The sequence below is a fragment of the Solea solea genome, chromosome 15 (assembly GCF_958295425.1).
Source record: "Solea solea chromosome 15, fSolSol10.1, whole genome shotgun sequence".
Taxonomy (NCBI): domain Eukaryota; kingdom Metazoa; phylum Chordata; class Actinopteri; order Pleuronectiformes; family Soleidae; genus Solea; species Solea solea.
This window is the reverse complement of record NC_081148.1, coordinates 9,358,939-9,377,576: the sequence shown is the minus strand read 5'-3', so window position 1 is coordinate 9,377,576 and position 18,638 is coordinate 9,358,939. Positions and strand designations below refer to the sequence as shown.

The 18,638-nt window shown below is 41.3% G+C and overlaps 1 protein-coding gene across 5 annotated transcripts in view; it reads left to right on the top strand.

Annotated features, from left to right (window-relative positions):
* The window catches only part of grid1a (glutamate receptor, ionotropic, delta 1a), a 243,343-nt gene that overhangs the window by 43,201 nt on the left and 181,504 nt on the right, over positions 1–18,638 (top strand). For 2 of the 5 annotated variants that reach the window (XM_058652223.1, XM_058652224.1), the window contains exons 1-2: positions 1,771–1,973; positions 3,559–3,714. In XM_058652223.1, the coding sequence (XP_058508206.1) occupies positions 1,895–1,973; positions 3,559–3,714 (235 nt within the window). In that variant the 5' untranslated portion in view covers positions 1,771–1,894. Of the gene's footprint in view, positions 1–969; positions 1,207–1,340; positions 1,554–1,770; positions 1,974–3,558; positions 3,715–18,638 lie in introns of those variants that run through there. The other 3 variants (XM_058652220.1, XM_058652221.1, XM_058652222.1) reach the window with 3 other exon arrangements.

Below are 18,638 nucleotides of genomic sequence, written 5' to 3'. Positions count from 1 at the left end.
CCCACACACACACACCATCCATATTTATAGTTAATATAAATAACCTTTTTATGCAAATGCGCAGAGCTCAATGGAGCAGTTTAGGCTCGCCTGTTATAAAAAAAAAAGAAAATAAAAAAGATGGCGATGTTTTTGCGTAACCACAGCTGCAGTGTCAACATGTGGCCAGCAGGGGGACTGTGTGATTTTACAACAACTTTGGAGTCAGGGATGTTAATTCCTCTATGTGATAAAAGCCCGATGGTTATGATGACACAGAATATGATTGTGACATGGACGTGGTGTGAATGTAGAAGTGGTTTTCTTTAAATGAGCTGCAGGGTCGCAGAAGCATTGTTCCCCCTCAATTTAAGACATACATTGTGAAATGATGGACTATACCAATGTTTACAGATGAGGGAAAGAACAGAGAGTTTGCTGTTTGCTCCACAGGTGTCCTTTTCTCTTGCGTGTTGCGAAGGGAGCTGTCCACCCTCGGTGGTGCTGAAAGTTTGCGCTCTGCGCGTCTGACAAACGTAACCAAACAATTAAGAGATATTTCCGTTTTTTATTGCAGCCACGAGAAATATCCTTTAATTGTAAGATTATGCCCATCTACAAACTACGTCTCTTGCACGACTCCTTCGTATCTCTGCATTGCTCAAGCCTTATGAGGCGTGTAACTGGCAGTAACTGGCAGTTTACTGTGCGCGTGATCCAATATGTACTGTAAATGCACACATATGTCAATACAATTAGCCCACAATGCCAAAATCCCGCGATAAAACAAGGGCGTCAATATCGCAGAAGCACCAATCAATTACAGATCGAAGCAGATAGTCAAGCAGCTATGACCAAAAAAAAACAAAAAAACAAAAAACATGGAGCATATTTTGTGTTTATTCGTGTGTAAAACGCTCCTCCGTTAAACTCCGTCCAGCTGTTCACCGCTGCAGCCTGGCGCTGCTGCTGCTTCTGCTGCTGCTGCTGCTTCTGCTGCTACTTCTGTCACGTTTGTCCCTCATCCATCAGCGCTTTGCCGAGGAGCGCGGCGTGTGTGTGGAAATCCTTTTCTCTGCCACATCAGCTGCGGTCTGTCTCTGCTCAAGTGGAGCAGCGCTGAAAATGCGCCTCGGTCTCTCAGCTCTCACGCGTCTCCTCTCTCCTCTGCAGACGCCAACTTCTCGAAAAGTAAACAGCGCAGTCCAGTTTTAGTCTCTGGAGCAGGTCTGTGTGGTAGTTTTTTTTCCTTTCTTCTTCTTCTGTTTTTTTTTTCCACCGGCTGAGCCATTGGTAACCTCCTATCGTGTGTTTAGTTGTCGGGTCTCCTCGCGTCTTTCTCCGGCTCGTCCAGATCATTTCTAGCCGGCTTGTCGGGATAGCAGCCGAGTCGTGAAGTCTCTGCAGTCACGTGATCGAGACAGGACTGAAGAGTGCGTTGTTTTTTCGGCGTGTGTGTGTGCGTGTGTTTGTGTGTGTGTGTGTGTGGTTAGAGGGGTGTCCCTCCTCCGCATTTTTGCTGCTTGCCATGCTTTAGACGCCGGAGCGCAGGGAGAGAGGCGAGAGTGAGAGAGGTAACACCGGTCTCTCTCTCTCTCACTGGGCTTTACCTGTCTTCTTTTCGGTCTTAAATCTCGGGTCCTCGTTGGTTCCTCTTCGCCTCTTTGATTCCCTTTTCTGGGGTCGGCTTGTTTTTGTTGGTTAAAAAAAAACAGAGGGGAAAAAAAAGCTGTAGTGATTTTTCTGTAGGCTTTTATGCGGGTTTTGTTCTGGCAGCAGGAGGAAAGCGGTTCTGTTTTGCGCTGGTTTCTGATCATCTTCTCTTTTTTCCCTCCTTCTTCTTGGTGCTCTCCATCTGGACAGTCAGTATAGGACAGCAGAGCAGAGCTTGGATGAGCCGCCTTGTAATCCCGAGATGGAGTTGCTGCTGATCTGCCTCTCCCTGTGGATATTGCAATGCAATTTGGCCAGAGCGGACTCCATCATACATATTGGTAAGCGTCCGGTCACACAACATGCTGTTTGGATCAGACAGGAGTTAAAGGCAAGGCATGCGGGAATACAGCTCAGCCAGCGCATACTGCGTTGATCACAGGGGTTTTGTTGAGAGGGCGGGATAAATAGTCTATTCAGCTTTGCATCCATGTGTTTTAAGCAACACCTCGACTCTTAAAAAGTTAGTATTTGGTAAATTATAGACTTGACACCGCTGACTTTAACTGCCTGAACTGTTTTGACATTAATTATTACCACAAGTTATTTATTGGTCTGTTTTTGCAGGCATTCACTTTTCAAACGGCTGATCGCTGCATTTTCATGTTTTGCTTCAGATCTAAAGCCTCGGCCTGTAAACTGCAACTCTGTATTCAAACCACGCATTTATAGTTAAGCACGAAGGCCTGTTTCAGTTGATGAAATTAAGATCCAATAACCCCCAAAAGGCCAATGCCTTTTTTAGACTAAGCTACCTCTTGTCTGTAGCCGACAAGGCTCAACTTTCACCGGAACGTGACTGCAATGTCAATAATAGGACAGAAGGAATGTCAATGGAGTTTCGTCTCTGAGATGCAAAACGCATAGAGCCTCTTTGTATTGAAACTTCAAGCCAGAGCTGCTTCATTTACAGATTGGTGATGCTTTACGCACATGATGACATTCAGCTTTCTGAGCTGGCGTTTGGCAACATTTCATTTTCGAGTTTTTGAAACATGATCTCCCCTCTTCTTATACGCACACAGCTACTGAATAATCGCCTCGGTCTGTGGTCCTGCCTTTACGCTCACAGGCACGTAGGCACTTGTGACGGCTGGTTTTGTGATCCCAAATCAAAATGTCAATGTCACAAAGACCAACATTTAGTCTCCCTGCGCCGATGCAGCGATCACCACCGCTGCTGCAGCTGCTGCTCACAGTTTGCTGCAACAGTCTGGCAAGCAGCAGGTGCTCAGTCACTGGCTTAATACAGCATTGGGACTCCATCCAGATAATATTGGCTGATGCCCTGCATAACGTTTGGGTACCTCCACTTCTCTTATATGCTGAAAACCATTCCCGTGATATATATGCGTCTCCCCAAAGCAGCAGATGCCATTTTGATGAAGAGGAAAAAAGGGAGAGGAGGAGAGAGACAGTTAAGCTTCACTGTTCCCCCCACACAAGGCCTATAATGCTTAATATTGACGATGGTGTCATATACAGCCATTTATTTTCTTAGATTCCTACTTTAAAAAAACAACAACAAAACATCGGTTCATACTGCGTTCTAGCGATAAGGCCTCTGCGCTGTCCATGGTGCTGAAATATTCTCGCGGCGCGCTGGAGACTCACACGTTGCACAACTCCAAGAATAAACTAACCACAAATGGATGATATATAAGTGACTTCCGTGTGCCATTCTTCCACCATACATCACTGTGACCCTTTTTGGTCAATTACAGTTTGAAAAAAATCTTCTACATAGTCATTTTGTGACTCATTCACTTCTCCTCCAGCTCCAACTCCAACTCCCTCGTTATCACACCTCATTCTCATTCACTTCCCCCCATCGCCCTAATAACTTGTGACTATTCTATTCAACAGGTGCCATATTCGAGGAGAATGCTGTGAGAGATGAGGAGATTTTCCAACTTGCCATTTCAGACCTCAGTCTGAATGACGACATTCTGCAGAGTGAGAAAATAACCCACTCGGTGAAACTTATCGAGCCTAACAATCCTTTCCAGGCTGTGCAGGAAGGTAAGTGCAATTCCCCCTGGTTCAGTCTTTCAATAAGCTGTCACTGCTCTTTTATTTGATTATTTGGGGCTGCCCCTTCAGCAAGGCGGATCACTCTTCTTGATTCTTCCCTGATCCTGTGAGCACTGAGCTGGTGTTGTTCATCCACATATTCGTACATTCTCATGCTTCTGCCTCTGTGAGGACAAGACTAATTACTGTGATCGGTGACCAGATATGTGTGTGCGTGTTTGTGTGTGTGTATGTGTGTGTGCACGTGCGTGTCAACTCCTGCAAAACGCTGCGCTCCTGTGCCAATGCAAGGTGTCTTCTATGGTTGAAAAGCTAGGTGGAAGCATTGAGTTAGAGCACAACAGCTTAGGATGTGTGAAATCAAAATAATATCAAAATAATTAAATTTGCAATTTAAATAAAAAATACTCCGCCTATGTTTTACTAGGAGATCAAAACAAATATATACATACACATATATATATATATATATATATATATATATATATATATATGTATATATATATATATATATATATATATATATATATATATGTATACACACACACACACACATTTATGGCTGTGTGAAGGATGAGCACCGCAATCATGTTCATGCACATTATTTTAACCTTCACTGTTTTCATTGGAAATCTTTCATTTGGATTTCATGTGAAGTAAAGAATATGAACAGGAAGGAATTAAGCAACAAAATGGTCACATTTATCACCTTCACTCACTGAAAGGTGGACACACACACACAGTTGATGGCAGAAGTGAATACATAATTCTACTAAAAAGATTTATTAAGACTTTATTAGGGGCTGCAGTGAGTCGGTGGTGAAGCAGGTCGTCAACTGGAAGGTTGTGGGTTTGATTCCCAGCCCTGCTAGTTTACATGCCAATGTGTCCTTGGGCAAGACACTTAACCCCACATTCATACCCATCCCACAGCTGTGAATGGGTATGGTAAATGGTCTATATAAATGGCAGTCACACGCTGCCATCAGGAGCAACGTGGGGTGTCTTGCCCAAGGACACATCGGCATGTAGACTAACGGAGCTGGGAATCGAACCCACAACCAAAATGCGTTGTACACGTGTGAATGGAGAGTGAATAGTTGAATGGTAAAACTGTAGTGTAAAAAGGCTCTCAGTGGTCACCAAGACTACAAAAGCGTTATATAAATACAAACCATTGATTAAGTTCCTTTGGACCTTCAAAGGCTGTTGATGTCCCTTGCACTTGGGCACCAGTCTGTACTTTTGTCTGCCAGTTGCACAAAGGCCCTGATGACTCACTGCTATTCATAGTGCCCCTGACAGGCATAGAAAGATGAAAATATGTGCCGCCTTATGCTATAATTATCCACTTTCATTTAGTCATGGTCCATAGCACTGTAACAGATATCTCGTGCTATAATTCACATTGTTTTGGCAACTTAAATCCTGATGGGGCTCACATGAAGATGAGTGGTTCTTCAAGTAAATGGTAGTACACAGGAAATGTATCCAAGCTTGCTGCTGCAGTGATGAGATTAGAAAATACCATGTATTAGCCACGTGTGACCTCACTAATCTATCAACTGCTCTTGCTTGAAAGTGTAGATATTATGGAGACTTTGCCGGAGAATCATTTGCCATCTGTGCAGTGCTTTAATGACTAGAGTATTTAAAACGTGCCTACTTAAGACCTACACTTGGTGGTGAATATACTCACTGAACGCAGACTTATCATCATCAAGCTGTTTTCTGATCACACAGACTTGCACGATATATATTTATTAGCATAAACATACAGAAAATGTGTAAAAGGAAAAGGAGTGATGACATGAGAAGGATCTGTAACTGCCATGCTGAGTGAATTGTCTGTCATTGGTGTTGATAGGGTATCATTTAGCATGCTTAATTATTGTGTACAGTTAGACTCCAGATAATCAAATATTCACAGAAGTGGGTGATTAGTGGGCGCTGGAAGGGGAGAGAATGGGTATTATTGAGCAGTCGATGATGTGAGGATCGATGCGTGACCCTGGCTTGTTGCACATCTAAGGCAGGGTGGTACGTGTTGAGTGACAACTTGAGAGCGCCTTGACCTTTTTGCTTTGCTCTTTTGTTTGCAACCATCCCACTGTGAATGGCAGTCAGGACCCTGCCGTTGCATGGTAAAGAGGGGGGGGCAGTTGGGTTGGCACAAACATGAAGGAGATGATGCCGAGTGAAGGGAATGAGGTTGAGGCGATGGAGGAGAATAAAGTGACCGTGGCAAATATTAAGGGTGAGATGGAGAAAGACGACAGGAATAACAGAGAGTACCGGCAAAGGGGGAGGAAATAAAAAAAAAAAACAATATTGAGAACCTGGACCCGATTTAAACATGAGAGGACAAGTACAGATGGAGAGTTAATGGGTGGTTATGAGAGATTTTCCAGCCTAGTTAGAGTAGTTGCCGTGTCCCTATTGAGCTTCCTTTGTCCTTGTACAGGTGGAACATGCATTAACAAGGATGTCGCATAGACACCACGGACGCAAAAAAACACTCAACTGTTCAGTCCAGCCATGCTCTTATCGCTCAGAGATGACAGCTCAAGGCTGGCTGGATATAGCGCCTGATCACATAACTGGCAGCCACTGTCCTATTTATATATTAGAACAACTGGAGAATTAATAATCTTCGAAGAATATCTCACCCATGTGAGTGTTTGTCACCAAAATGATGGTCTCTAGGTGCCACCGGCTTTGTGATACAATTACAAGAACAATAAAACAAAACATGATATCAGTGCAGCGACATAGTCTCATATCTACTTCTTGATTCCCCCCCACACATCACGTACTTTATAGACATCAAAATAAGGCACTGGCAAGAAAGACTAAAGGAGCAAAATCATCCTCTTTTAAGTGTGCAGTCTGTAAGAATTAGTGAACAAAGGACTCATCCGCTCATTCCAGCCTTTCACAACTGTGTCAGGGAACTGTGGTGGCACATACCAGAAAGGATGTTATTTTTTTTTCTTTTGCGTATAAGTTCTGCTCCAAACGCATGTCTGGTTGGTTTGTCTGTTTGGTCTCCTGTAAAAACATGGCGGTTTAAGATGAAAGCCTCCGTTAAGCAAGGCCCTTACCTTAAGTAAATATAAAAGGCTTATTCTAAACTATTTTTATTTTGGAGCTATTATACACTTATAGAGACATACTCCTGGGTAGTATATTAAAATTCTGTCTGTAAACCCTCCTAAATGTTATACACTCTGGACCTTTAATTGCACATTTCACAAGGAAGTGAAAGTTTAGTTGACTCAGCTATGGTGGTGCATACTTTAACTGCACGTTCAGCCATTGTGTTCAATTGTGAAAACAATTTTGACACATACATACCTCTGGGTGTCACCAGGATTTGAACATAGCAAAGTCAATAAATCCGTCAGACGTTGAAGTTCAGCACGTACTGAATATGGCACCACTTTACCCTCTTAACTGTCCCTTAATCACACATCTTGAAATCCACACCCCTTCTTCCACACCTTAATTTGAAAGAAGACATTTTGTCCTCCAAGACTGAGAAGTATATGAATCCCTCACTGTCTTCCATTTTATTCAAAGGCAGTGGCAGAAGCTGCCACTTTCCTGTGTGATTATGTAAATTGAAACCTATGGAAATTGTTAATAACAATTTGCGTGTGCATAGAGAACATAAGCACAGCCTCTTTTGGAAGATGTTAGCATTTCTCCTCCGCATCAATATTTAAAGGTTTGTGAGGAGACAGAACCATTAATAGAACTATTAATACTTGGCACAGCATTTGGACTTTTTCCTGCCATCAATCAATTCAAGGATAGACCAAATAATAGAAACTCCTTATAGAAAGAGCAATGCTCTGTAACACAGACAACACGAAAGGCCAAGTTGCCATTGTGCCAGATGCATAGTTCAAACATCGGGATCGTGTTGCTTTCACCAAAGATGCATAGAGACAAGAAACAGAGTCTGAGAAGGAGAGAGCTAATACTTTTATTTTATCACGATTAATCTTAGTTAGTTGTCTCTTATGTTCTATTTACACCATTTACAAACATGATCCAACAGTGATCAGATATTACACTCAATTTAATGTCTGTTTACTCCCCTTTCACAAGAGAGACTTTACATGTTTTTAATCATAACACAAATATGGATCTAATGATTGCACCTCATGAAATGTCTCTATCAAGAGGCAAAATAGGTCAATCTTGAATGTATACTGTATATACACATATTTTCGTGTAAGTTAACTGCACCTCTAATGTTCAGGAATTTGAATTAAAAAATAATTTCCAGTGCAATTTTCTTTTCCTTTGCTGAATCTGAAATTACAAAAGTCAAGAGAATGACTCATTCTAAAGTGTTGGAATGGGTAATCTAATATCCTCCATCTGATGCTCTGCTTATGACAACTCATTACTCGATGTGCTCTAAACGTGATGGAATGCAGCCCTTTCTCTATTATTGTCCCAATGAATTTAATAATACTGCATGAATCTTGGTAATGGATTTGTTTGTGGATTTTTTTCCCTACCAGCTCTACACAGAGAGCAGATGATCAGGCCATTTTACCAGCCCCTGTTAATTACCCGCTGGTTATTTTAATCCATCATAAGCTCCTCAATGGGCTGTATAAAGGGCTGCTGGTACCTTAATCTGCTAAGTGATGCTTTAGCTGAGGTATGGACTTATACCTTTCACGATTGAATCCCTTGACAGTGTGAAGCCCACCACTCAGCATTCACATATAGGGTTATCCTGCAAGTGAATGCAATGGTGTAAAGAAAACTACACAAGAAGATCAGTTTATGTAGAAATGTTTCATAAAAAATCAGGAGAGAATTACTAACTCTAGTTGTTTCAAAAATAATGGTAATAATAAACCAGGGATTTCACATCGGGGACAACTTCAGCAGTTGCCAGAGGGTATCTGGGAAGATGATGGATTAGCTGAGGTTTAAAGAAATAATGATGCTATGATAATAAAATATACACACATTACTACGTCACTGCAAAGTGAAGATGCTTTCAAAAATATTAACATCTACCGACTCACTGATGTTGAGATCCGGGCTCCGCGGAGATCATAGCATCTTTTGCGAGAAAATTCAAAGCTGTAAGAATTTTGTCTTATTGCCAATGCTTTGTCTTATCCAAAAAAAAAAAAAAAATAGAGCAGATACGATGTAGCTCTCACATTTTGGCTACGATGAACAAATGCTGACATGCATATACACAAAACATGCCAACATTGCCACTAGGCCTGTGTTGACTTTGCATAAGTGAGGACTATTTATTGTACAATGACTAACAATGTGTGATTAACAGCATATCAGAGGACTTTGATGTGTTGATGCAGGCAGCCTGTGTTGCATGTTATGTACAGTATATTAGTTCTTTGGATTATACGACCATATCTTTTTATACCTATCGAATGTGGATGGTACCGAGGAAGAGGGGAGCCCCTGTTAGACTTGTAGTCTACTATGAAGCTGACTGAAAAAAATGCTCTATGACCAGCCTATGCCACAGAGAAGGGCAGAGACCGACAGTCAAGTACAGAGAGAAAGTGACACAGAGGTCAAGGCTTTTAAATGCTGGCTCTACCTATTGAGGACCCATTGATCCTCTTTGCTGTCTGCAAACAGCCAGACAGTCAGCAATCATCCCCTGCGGCAGCACACCTCTGAGTCTCATAGTCTCGACATCAGTATCAAATCTCTCTTAGGGTCGTTTTTTAGGGTGCTTGTAAAAGCAACACTGGGACATTTTTTAGAATTCAATTACCAGCCCATGAGGAAAAACAAAATATGATGACTTGAAAGACGTGAAAGGGATTTTAGCTTTGGTCTCAGATGGCTTGGCTTTCTCTTGATCTGATTAATTTAAAGGAACAACATCAATTTACTTAAATGCCAAGTCTGATCTGCATTCAAAGGAGTAATCGTCAGCTTGCTAAATGTCACCACGAGTGTGGATTTAATACATCTTTTAATCTGAGCTAACAAATTGAAGCCCGGAAGGAAGTTTTCTCAAAGTCACACAAATAAATAAGCACCAAGTTTTGCTTTCAAAAGACTTTAACCAGGACTTGTGTAGATGAGGAAGTGGTGTTTGGTCTGTGACGCAAACAGATTTACATTATTGTGCTAATCCTATTGTCTTTATGCTGTCATGATGATGTTGTAATGGTGCCGCACTGGCAGACAGTTGAGAGCTGATTTAAAAGCTTCCTCGCTGCTTTTCAAACTGGCATGTTTGATTGAGCGTGTTCTGTGAGGTCATTGTGTACAAGGCTGATTAATGGTTCCTCGGTCGTATGTCTCTGTTGGTAAAACACAGGAAAAAAATCCATTTGAAAATCTCATTTCATTTGGGGAATATCCATGAAAACCTTGATTGATTTTGACTGTTGTTCCTGCCATGATGCAACATGTGTGCAGGATCCTTAAATATGGCATCAGAAAATATTATGTGGGTCATTTAGCACTGTCAGATGCTGACATCAAACTAGCGGGCTATGAAATGTATCCTGGCCCGGTTTCGTAACTGTTGTTTGAAAGACATTAAGTGCGTGTATTGATTTTCAGATGTGACAGAAGCCGCATCTGATGTCTGATGAATGGCTAAAAAGGGAAAGCCATTATCAAAACACCTGCACGTATGCCACACGTAACTCACGGAGCTGCCTGATATACATACACATGAACACATAACATATGTTTTCTCTATCACAGGTCTCTCAGCCCCATGTCTTATTCATGTTCCTGTCTTTTCCGGTGTGACAGATTTATAACGAGCTGTGGAGAACACTGTGACAGATGTTAGTGCTTTGCCACGACCCCAAACAGCCCCCAACCACCACTGGGGATTGGCCATCAATACTGCTCTACCTGTTAGAGCGAGAGAGAGAGAGACCAAGTGAGAATGAAACACACAAACAGTGAGAGAGAGAGGGAGAGAGAGAGAGAGCCCAGAGGAGATGTTCTGTCCTGCCAGATTGATGCTGATGAGGCCCTCGGCCTCTGTCTGCTATAATACATCGCAGTCCCACATGTTTGTTACTAGCATAATTTTTCATTGGCATCAACTTCACTGAGCTGCCCGAAATGTGCTGTGATGACAGTTAGTGTCTGTTTTTTTTTTTTTTTTTCTGAAGTGTCTTTGTTGTTTGGTTTGAGACAGTGTTGATAATAGCTTAGAAATGAAAGGGTGTTCATTCGCCTCCGATGCTGCATAGCTCAGAGGGAAGTGTGTATAATTTACTACACACCACCTGCACCATTGGCATTACAACAAATTCATTCCAGGATAGAAGACAAGGAGCAGAAAATCAGCCCCCGAGTAAATCCCATTAGAGGCTAAAGCCGGCTAAAGGAGTGCTGTACGGCTGTTGCCGACTTCACACTCTTTTCAGAGAGGAGCAGGAGAGAGATGAAGAAGTGAGTAGAGGAAGTGGAGTCCTACTGAGAGTGAAGGTCTGAACTTGAGTGAACTAGAGTGTGATCATAAGAGAGAGAGGGAGTGGGGTGATGGAGGAAGGCATGGGGTAAAGATAATGTGAAAGGAGCCGAGTCAGTGAAATGTCAGGCTTTATTGAAGACGAGAGGGGCAAAGTCATTTTAAACGCCTCACTAGCCTCATTGATGAAGAAATGCCAAAATGTATTTGGGAGCCATTGTTTGCATTACTGCCCTCAGACATGAATGCCGAGTGGGACCATCTGTCACAAGAATCCCTCCTCAGTTTTCCTCGTCGGGTCTCTGAATCTCTGACTCTGACGCTCGATCACTGCCAGGGGTCCCATGCTATGCCCGTGCAACATGGACTTTATCCAATGATGTGGCTAAGCTAGTGTCTATGGACTCAAAACCCACCCAGCATATAATTGAAAGCCTAAAATTGTGTTAATGGCTTAGTATACATGCATCACTAAAAACTGGGTCAAATTTGCATTACTTCAAACGGTGTCGCTGATGAATAAGTCATTTTACATAAACTCATTACAAGCCATTGGATTATTGCTCAGTTCTTGTAAACTCTGCAATATTGTACCTTGATGAAGAAGGTTTATTCTCTGGTTCACTTTGGTTCCTGTTGATTGACCGCTTTTTCCTTCACCAGAGCTGAGCTGAGCTGTTACTTTCTTTAACATGAGATGTTTAACTTGTTATTGTTTGTAAATATAAAAAAGGAAAATCACTTCGGCAGCCAAAATAACAAAAAATCTATCTGCTGAATACTTGAATACTGCCGGGGCTGATGACACATTTCCACATTAAATAGACTATGATTTGTCATGTTTTTTGAATCCATCACATTATAACATCAGGGCCAGTCATTCTGGGACCACATGTGGTCCATGGTGGCCCAGTTTCTGTATTATTCCCTTTACAAGAAGGGGTTCTATGTAGGTCATATTAAAGCAAGCTGTCTTTGCTGGGTTTTAATTATAACAAGCTTTTGAAATCCTGTGTCACAGAGTCCAGTGAACACCTCTTTTTTTTTTTTTACTTTATTAGCTTCTTATTACAGTAGATTTTGTCATAACAGAGACACTTAATACTACATCACATGATCACATGAACCATGGGTAAGAAATTCTGTTTGACGTTATTTACAAAACCCTCTCGCTAAGATTGGCGCCAAAATGCTTGTGTGTTGTTTATGATGAGCATGTTCTACTGCTGAGGCGGCTGCACCTGCTGCTGTGGTTCACTGATGGCCACACCTGTAAAAACGAACTCCACAGTGTAATGACGTTGCAGCACTGACCTAGAATGACTCTTATCTGATCTGGCTGTGTCCTTGTGTGGCATTTTTGTGATGTTAAAACAAACTTAATTGCAATGATTATCTTTTAATCATAGGGCCTGACAAGTTTTTTTTTGGTAATCCATCCAATATGTGTAGACGATTCATTAATAACCGCAAAAGTCAGCCTCTGTGGCATACAAATGTCATGGGATAGCCAAAGTAATTAGGACTTTGCATCATGCCGCCACCAAATTTCACAATAATCCCAAATTGTTTACATGCTGAGATCTGAATTGGCTCTAAGTGGTGGGAATCGACCAGCAAAACTAGTAATTTTTTCTTTTCACTTCAATTCAAGTAGCTTTACAACATCGATAATGCTATACTTGAAGTTAATGGAATTGAACTGACATACTTTTATTCCAAAGCATTTCACAACACATCACCAGTTATCAATTACAATTCAAATGATCACATTTCACGTTTATTCATTTTGGAAATATACAGCCGTATTCCATATTTTGCCGTTTGAATGCATTTCATCCCATCGAAAATGAATGAATAGTAATAAATCCACACAGTAATTATATCATTATGCAACTGTAGGCTTAAAAAAATTGAGCAAATATGAATATTATGTAATAGTTTAATTAAAAAGAAGAAAACAAAAAACATTTGTCACACGCTAAGTACCATTATGCACGATAGTCATGATTTTCTCTCTGCTGTGTTGTACCCTGTCGTGGCATCTGCCGTTAGCGTCACTGCTCATTATTTGAGGTGATTTTGCATTTTTGTCAGACTTTGTTGTGGGGTGTTTCTGTTTGGGTGATTTCTGACTTGTAGTTATGAGTAATATTACTGGCTGAAAAAGATTTTTATTTATTTATTTGCTATTCAAACCACCGCCACGGCACAGGGGGTGACGTCTTTAGCAGCCGTAAATAGTTCCCTCATCCGCAGGAAGGTGTAACAGGTTAAGGAAGGTCCCTTCACCCAGAGAAAGAGGTGATGAACAGTGTTGTCTTAATGTACTCTTTGTGCTCTTAAGCTTTTCCAAACCCAAGGCAAGTGAATGATTCATTGTTTCACTTGAGTGAGACGGAGCAGGTTCATCATCCTGCATTATCATGTCACTTGGAGACACTCACGTCATTTTGTGTGCCGTAGACACGACGCGTTTTCAAGGCATTTTGCGGCTCCGCTGTCTTTCAATCAGTGTGTTGACTCGTGGAGTGAAATGTACTTTGCGACTGTCTAAATAATAACAATGTGGATGGCATAGCATTTATTGCTTGATAGCTTATTTGAGAGTCTGTCACCTGTATACCTTTGTGCGTCTTGAATGTTGATATCTATATGTGTGTGTGTGTATTTGGTTCATCTTGCAGCTTTGAATCCATGCTTTAACAAGATGCAGAGGTCCAGACAGGCACACGCAGAGTTATTGCAAAAACATCAACACTTTTACCCAGGGTCATCTCCAGTGGTATGAGCAGAAACTAGAAACCACAGTTGCTGTTTTGATTCAATACACTAACACAACTATAACACCTGATGTCTTCTTATTCACACCATGGCAAATGCGTCTATGTTTAGAAGTCTTTATTTAAACTGAAATCAATTAAAGGCATCTCCTGGACTGGACCTGCTTGACTTTCAAATACAGTAATTGACCCCATGTTGGTCTAATTAATCCAATGATTGATGCCATGCAGAGCAGAGAGCCGTCTTAATTATGTTCTCTGAAGGGATTCAGTCAACACAATAGGAGGCTGCATTCCCCAGATAGCAGCATGGGTTCAATATAAGGGTCCACGGTGTAAGAGGAGAAGAACTGTGGCTTTAAATATCATAAGCTTAAGCCTAAAGTACAACACAAGGCAATTACATAAAGCATTTTCTCATCCATTAGATGGATTTATTGTCTATCCTGAAGCAATCGCAGTGTCCCATTGTCTCTATGGTTCTTGGAAAAGAATAGAATTCCAAGCATTATGCAACAGGATCACGTTTATCCTTTACATTGTAAAATTAAATATATTTGGTTCAAACAACAGCCAATTTCTCCCTTGCAAGTATTTGTCGGAATGGAACGAGCCAACAGGAAGGAGCCTGTGAAAGCAACACCACCTACCAACTAACAAACAATGTGGTTTGGCCTTTGGGTATGTTGCTGCTGAAGTAACAGGGCATCCAAGACTCCATTCAGGTAGAAATTGAACAAAGCACACTCTCTTGCACACAGAGTAAAACAAACAAACCACCCTTGGGCAAAAACAAGATTTGCTATAGTGATTTTCAACCACTTAGAGCCTTAGTTATCAGTACCTTCACCACTGCCACAACAGCAAATGCTGTGTCCTGGGCAACGAGAGAAAAATAATTAATTGAGATGCTTGGAAGAGCCACAGTCATGAGGTCAAACACGGGGAACACAAAAACTTTCATAATGTAAGGGCTTATCTTTCCTCTCCAGGAACAATATCATAATCAGAAAAATTAAAAAAAACAGTTACATTCTTTCCAGCACAGTAGGAAGTTTTTGTGTGCTTGTATGTGTGTGCACGTCCATGTCATTATCACAACTGAATTGCAGTTCTTCTTCAACACATTTGCCAAGATTTGTGCACTCTTTGTGCTGGTGTTTGGCAGTTTTTTTTGCCCCGTTTTTCAAAGGCTCTGTAAAAATAACAGCAGTGTACCTTGTTTGTCATCACCTCAAAACCAAATATACAGTACACCCAAGGCACCTATCAATGTCAGACAGACATTAGGGTCTTGGTTACGATTAGTTTTAGTTTTAGGGTGACATGGTAAGGCTATATATATATATATATATATATATATATATATATAATTTTATGGGCTTATGTTGCTATTATCGAAATAAGAATTTAAATGTACCCTTTTTTGATGGTACCGGACTTATGATGTGGAGAATGCTGTTTCCTGTTTCCAAATGATAATAACTTCAATCTAAAGAGTCAGCTTCAATTTATTCATGAGGACTGTTGAACTGCAGATCAGTTAAAGTCGTTACGAAGCAGCATGAATCTCGACCTAGAATTTCAAACAGAGTTTGGCAGGATTGTGACAGTGATGGCACTTCTGGTTCGGAAAGCCAGGGATCTTTAGGAACGTAATCCCTTTGGCTTTGTTTCAGTTCAGTGAGTGGGACTAAGCAGTTGGAGCTCTAGTCCATGGTGTCTGATAGTCATTGTTTTCTATTTGAGTAAATCACTCAACCGCTCTGACACTGAGCCCAACAAATTACCTCTCAAGGCGGCAGAGGCTGCTGTTGCTCAGCTAATGTTACACCATTTTTGCTTGAATTATTTCGTTATCATCCCACGGAAATGTACTAATGGGCAGTGGCGGCCCTTCCACAGAGGGTACTAGGGCACCGCCCCACCACTCTCACATGAAGAAGATAGGAATCATCTCAAATAATTTATAAAAACAATGCATTCATTTAAATTCCCTCGCTCGTTTATAGCGAGTGCCGTGAGAATGCACGCAGACACGCCCTCACAATGCAAAAGATAGGAAAACTCTTGGGCGCACAATGTAGCGTACCAAAGACTGCCCACGGCGGAGTCAACATCCCAGATAACCGGATATAAACATCTTATTCCGGTAACTACACCGGGAGTCTGGGGCATGCTCTTGTGTGCAGCTGCAGATCTGTCAGCGTCAGTGTGGACACGTGATGACTGAGTCCATCATGTCTTTATAAACTTTTGTGAACGTCAAGCTAGTTTGAAACATCACACTGTCACAGCAAGAGGGAACACTCGCTCCCAACACAGCGTCATGTCTGATCTCTAATCGATTGTGTCAGCTGTTTTTTTCTTTTGATTCGTGCTTTTTTCTCTCTCTCTTCATTACGCCCCCCCCCCCCCAAAAAAGAAATGATCACCACCCACCACTGCTAATGGGTCATAATGTTCTACATACCACACCAGTTGAGTTAACATGTTGTCACTCTGTGACGTGATACCAACCGTAGTCCACATTGTGATGATGATGCCACATACCTGTTGTTAACACAGATCTATATTTCAAATTGCACTTGGAATGAATAATCTAATGCTTTGGTTGATATGGCAACAGCCCCTACTCTAGAGAACAAATATTCCCTGTCCACCTGTTGAGGAGGTAAAAGCAGACAAAGAGATGTACACATAGATGCAGAAGCACAAGAGAAACCCGAGCATTTCAAATAGTTGTCGCCGCACAAGCACTGGATATTTTCCAAATGCTTCAACGCAAGTGGGAATTCATTTTCTGTTTGCTGTAATGGATGTCTTCTGTCCCGTCCTTCAAATTAGCCACTTAATTTTCATGAATGCCTGATGAAATGAGATCCTGTGTATTGTATTGGTTTAGTGGTATAGACGCAGGATTTTTAAGCTTCGCTCCCACTCATCAGAAAACAGTAATGACCATGCCTGGTACTTTTACCTTCTGTGCTCATGAAGAGAGAAAATCCATCAGCCTGAAAGTCAAAGTTGTTGTATGGCTGTGGCTGCTGGGAATTTGTCTCCGGGGATAAATGTTGATGGAATCATTGCAGTGTGAAATATCTGTTGAGATCACACATCTGTGTTGGTTTTCTGGTTAGTCTAAGTGGATTTAGTACTTAGGCTGAGTTTGTTTATTTTTTGTGTTTCTGAGCATAATCTGACCAATATTTTTTTACGGGATTTAACCAGAAAGATTGTGTTAGTTGTTTTTTTTTTGTTTGTTTGTTGAATAGTTTTCAAGGCAGGTTGTGATTGTGTGTTGTATGTCTCTGTTTGCTTTACCTTCACAGAACATCGACACAATCTGCTCCCATTATCACATTTGGAAGGGATTTCAGTAGCTATTCTTTAGGTTGGAAATCCCTATCTGGAAACATTTCCAATTGTTAAGGGGCTAATAGCAGCTTTTGTTAGAGCCAGATTAGAATCATGCTGCTGTTTGTGAGCATCAGTGTGTTTGCGAGTATTATGTGTCTGGCTGTGTGCATGTATGATTAGGCTCACTGTCATCCTGGTGGGGAACGGGCTCACAGCATTTGGGATTTTGCCTTAAACTGCGTAAATCTCTGAAAATGCGTTCCTCTATCAGAGTGCGAGGTCTCAATGGAGAAGAGTCCTGGAATTTGTCATTACTAATCTTGATAGTCCTGTAAAGCCTTTCAATCGCTCAAATTTTTTTTTTTTTGTGCTGTCAATGCCATTTTCACTTTTGCTATCGGTTTAAACTAGCCATTCTAATCCAACAAGGTCTATGTCAGCTTCTTTTATTGCTCCTTAATGTCAGACCTTTGCAGTATTTCTGACTGTCAGAGGAGAGTTTATCCCACTGCTACGCTGCTAAAGAGGGGAAGGCTTTGCAAACTTTGTAGCTGCTGCTCTCAGCAGAAATGGATTACACCTGGCACTGTTTAAGGTGAGGATCAATGTTTGGCCTGAAATGGGGAGAACAAGAATACAGTACCAGGGATGTGTGCGTGTGTATCTCCTCTAATGCTTTGTGACCCTGGGCTGGGCAGTGTTGATTATTGATCAAGATTGACAATGACTCATTCACAGCCCTTCATTTTAAGAGGTGGTGCTTCCTTATTAAATACTACATGATCTCAATGAATGTGGCCTTGGGAGATATATAACTCAATAAGCCAACAAGCCATAATTAAACAGTGTATAATCATTATTATGGTGCTTTGTTTTTCAATTTTAAACACATACATTTCTATTATGGCTGAGCCATAATTCTTTTTTCGTCATTAATTAAGTTTTAGGGGAATCACATTAGGATCATTTTATCATCCGTTATCATTTCACAAACTTCTGTTGTCCAAATGAATGATTCACAGCCATCCATTTTGTCTCTAGTGTTATGATGAGTATGATGGAGTAGCATTTAGCTAATTATTCCCCCCCCACACACACCCCACCATTTTACTGTTCCCATGTTATCTGCTGATAATGTAGTAGTTATTTTAATTCTTGGCTGATACACAAAAGTCAGACGAAAGAGTGAAAAAAACAACAACAACACAAAACTACTTTTTATCTTTCTCTGCCTGTGGAGTTTGCTGCGTGAGTTCACCTGTTGCCCCCCGTGTTTGCTGTTTGTAGAGAGCGGTTAATGTATACGT